The following is a 3,074-nucleotide window of genomic DNA, read 5'->3' on the forward strand; positions in this document are numbered from 1 at the left end:
GAGATCAGTCCTTGGTGTTCATTGGAAGGACTGATGACAAAGCTGAAACTCCAATACTTTGGCCACCTCATGCGAAGAGTTGATTCACTGGAAAAGACCCTGATGCTGGGAGGGATTGGGGGCAGGAGGAGAAGGGGACAACAGAGGATGAGATGACTGGATGGCATCACTGACTCGATGGGCATGAGTTTGAGTAAACTCTGGGAGTTGGTGATGGACAGGGGGCCTGGCGTGCTGTGATTCATGGGGTCGCAAAGAGTCGGACACGACTGAGCGACTGAACTGAACTGAACTGATAGTAAGATTGGCTTCCCAGCCAATGCAGGAGATACAAAGAATGTAGGTTTGAACTCTGGGTCAGGAAGATCCCCTGGAGAAGGAAATAGCAACCCACTCCAGTATTCTTGCCTGGAAAATCCCATGGACAGAGGAGTCCATAGAGAGTTTCTATTCACTATGCATCCATAGGACTGTGGGATGCAGTCTATAGAGTTGCAAAGAGTGGGACACAACTGACTGGGCACATCATCTTGATTCTTCCCTCAACCTTGACATGAAGAAACTCTGACATGTGGTACGTTTATGATCAGGCACATGTTTCACTGGACCAGAGATTTCTTTGCAATGAAACTCAATTGGCTAAGAAAAAATTGTCCTTGGCTCTGTGGATGACGTTTGTTTTTGGCATTTCTCAATTTGTGAACCAGGGGCATCTGAAAAGTGTCGGCAATGATGTTCATCTCCAGAAGCTATCCTCCATGAAACACCAAGACTTGAGCTGAAGTGGGTGCTAGAGATGCACTATGATATGTTCTCAGATGGCCATGCTTCTATTAAGACTTTTTTAAAGAAATTTTCTCAAGATAAATAGCCAAGTGGAACTCTTGGGGAGCTTTGTCACAGGGAGCTTTTTCCTGTCACAAAGAATTGGTGATCCCATAGTCACAAGAGCTTGTAATAAATAACCAACATTGATCTCTCTGTTCCACAATTATTTTGCTTCCCTTCTTTCCAGAGCCCTGACACTTGCTGAGAAAGGTAATATTGGAAAATCATTTACGTGGTGGCACAGATGCTCCCACTGCCTTGGATATAAATCCAGGCAGGATGAAGCAGAGCAGGTCTTGAGGCAAAGAACCTAGGACTTCTGATTGCTGAGCTTTCAGCCAAAGACATCTTCTCCAGAAGGGTGAATCCAGATTCTCGAAGCACTGGTGGCAGAGACTGACCATGGAGAGGCTGTTGTGGTGTTTCCTGGTCTTGACTAGCTTCTCTAGTCTTTCGGGCCAGACAGGTAGGGGCTACTCCAGGCAGTGCCAAGGATTTTATCTGAGTGATGGGGGTGGGGCCTAAGATTACACAAGGTGAGGTCAGAGGAACATCCAGCATGGGTGAGTGTGTGTATGTCTGTGTGTGTGTATGACACTGAGGAAAAATCAGTCTATTTCTCAATCCCAAACTCTATTTATGCAGGAATAGATCTCTGTGATCTGAGAAACTTCTCATCTCTCCTCTGCTTTCTGTCTCACAGACTTGCATAAGAAGGCCTTCGTGTTTCCCAAAGAGTCGGATTATTCCTACGTATCCCTGAAAACACAGTTAAAGACACCACTCACCGCCTTCACCGTGTGTCTCTATTTCTACACAGAGCTGGCCCCAATCCGCGACTACAGCATTTTCTCTTATGCCACCAAGGAGCAATATAACGAGATCCTCATATTTTGGTCTAAGGGTAAAGGCTATAGTTTTAGTGTGCGTGGGAGGGAGGTATTATTCCACAGTCCTGGAAACGCTGATGCTCCAACACACATCTGTGCCACCTGGGAGTCTGCCTCCGGAATTGCAGAGCTCTGGGTGAATGGGAAACCCCGGGTGAGGAAGAGTCTGCAGAAGGGAGCCTCTCTGGGGACAGACGCCAGCATCATCCTGGGGCAGGAGCAGGATGCGTTCGCTGGGGCCTTTGATAGAAACCAGTGTTTGGTGGGAGACATTGGAGATGTGAACATGTGGGACTTTGTGCTGTCTCCAGAAGAGATTAACGCTGTCTATAATGGTGGGACTCTCAGTCCTAATGTCCTTTACTGGGAGGAACTGAACTATGAAGCAAACGGTGAGGTGTTTGTTAAACCTCAGCTGTGGTAGTGAGGTTGGGCTGTGGTCCTGGAAGTGCTTCCTGGCAATTCCACCTTATGGCTCTGGACCTCCGCCACCCCTATACGCACCTCTGCAGGCATGCTCTGTGAACACAGGCTTTTGCTTCCCTGCTCTACCTTCCTCAACACCAGCAATGGAATTTTTAAGTATCTGGCTTGGGAGATTGGAAAGCTTATTGTCAGGAAGCATTTAACAGGAGGCTTCCTATGTGCTGTTTTGGATCTGTCAGGAATCCTCTGGTCCTTATTAATTCCTGAATATTCAGGAATTAAGAGGAGAGGCATGCCTTTCCCAGTGCTGAGGAATCCAGGCATTTCTCATTACGGTGATAAGTACCCTCTTCCTTTTTATGAACCATACGGTAAAAAATGATTGTTTGCAACTTTCTGTCTTTGATAGGAATCGTCTTATGTTTTGTAAGTCTGGAATTTTAATCTTTATCTTTGCTGAGAATAACTACTACCTTGTAAGACAGTATATATGCCCACACCATGTTTATTAAAACACCTGTCCTCCATCAGAGCTTTGGTCCCCGTGTCTTTCTTTCTTTCTTTCTCTCTCTTACTTTCTTATCGTCGACTCCAGACCACCAAGTTCCGGTCCAATAAAGGACCAACAAGTGGAGCCCAGAAACAGGGACTTGGTACACGTGGCAGATTTGGATGGAGTGACCCCCAGGGCCTATTGAGCCTGGTAAGTACTAAGACATGGGTCAGTCGGCTGGAAAGACCCCTCACTTTTCTACTTTACTTCATCACTTATTTATTTTTTTATAATTTTTTTTTTTAGATTAGAAACTGCTATTTCCCGTACTGTAATCAGAGAAAAAGATAAAAGGCAACTAGAGAAATTACTTGCTTATGAAAATGCAAATCAAGTATGTCAAAAGGCTATAACTCCAATTTGTGAGACAGGGACTA

General features: G+C 45.5%; 1 protein-coding gene across 1 annotated transcript; it reads left to right on the forward strand.

Annotated features, from left to right (window-relative positions):
- Positions 1 to 1,055: 1,055 nt before the first annotated feature.
- Positions 1,056 to 2,668, forward strand: LOC122431185 (C-reactive protein-like). The gene is made up of 2 exons (XM_043452322.1): positions 1,056 to 1,294; positions 1,532 to 2,668. Exons 1-2 carry the CDS (start codon positions 1,231 to 1,233, stop codon positions 2,140 to 2,142), a joined length of 675 nt encoding a protein of 224 aa, XP_043308257.1. The 5' UTR covers positions 1,056 to 1,230; the 3' UTR covers positions 2,143 to 2,668.
- The last annotated feature ends 406 nt before the right edge of the window (positions 2,669 to 3,074 follow it).

This window comes from Cervus canadensis, chromosome 2, assembly GCF_019320065.1.
Source record: "Cervus canadensis isolate Bull #8, Minnesota chromosome 2, ASM1932006v1, whole genome shotgun sequence".
Taxonomy (NCBI): domain Eukaryota; kingdom Metazoa; phylum Chordata; class Mammalia; order Artiodactyla; family Cervidae; genus Cervus; species Cervus canadensis.

Coding starts and splice junctions, on each gene's coding strand:
- LOC122431185 (XM_043452322.1), top strand. CDS start 1,231: ATGGAGAGGCTGTTGTGGTGTTTCCTGGTCTTGACTAGCTTCTCTAGT. Junction 1,295..1,531: donor TAGTCTTTCGGGCCAGACAG/GTAGGGGCTACT, acceptor TCTGTCTCACAG/ACTTGCATAAGAAGGCCTTC.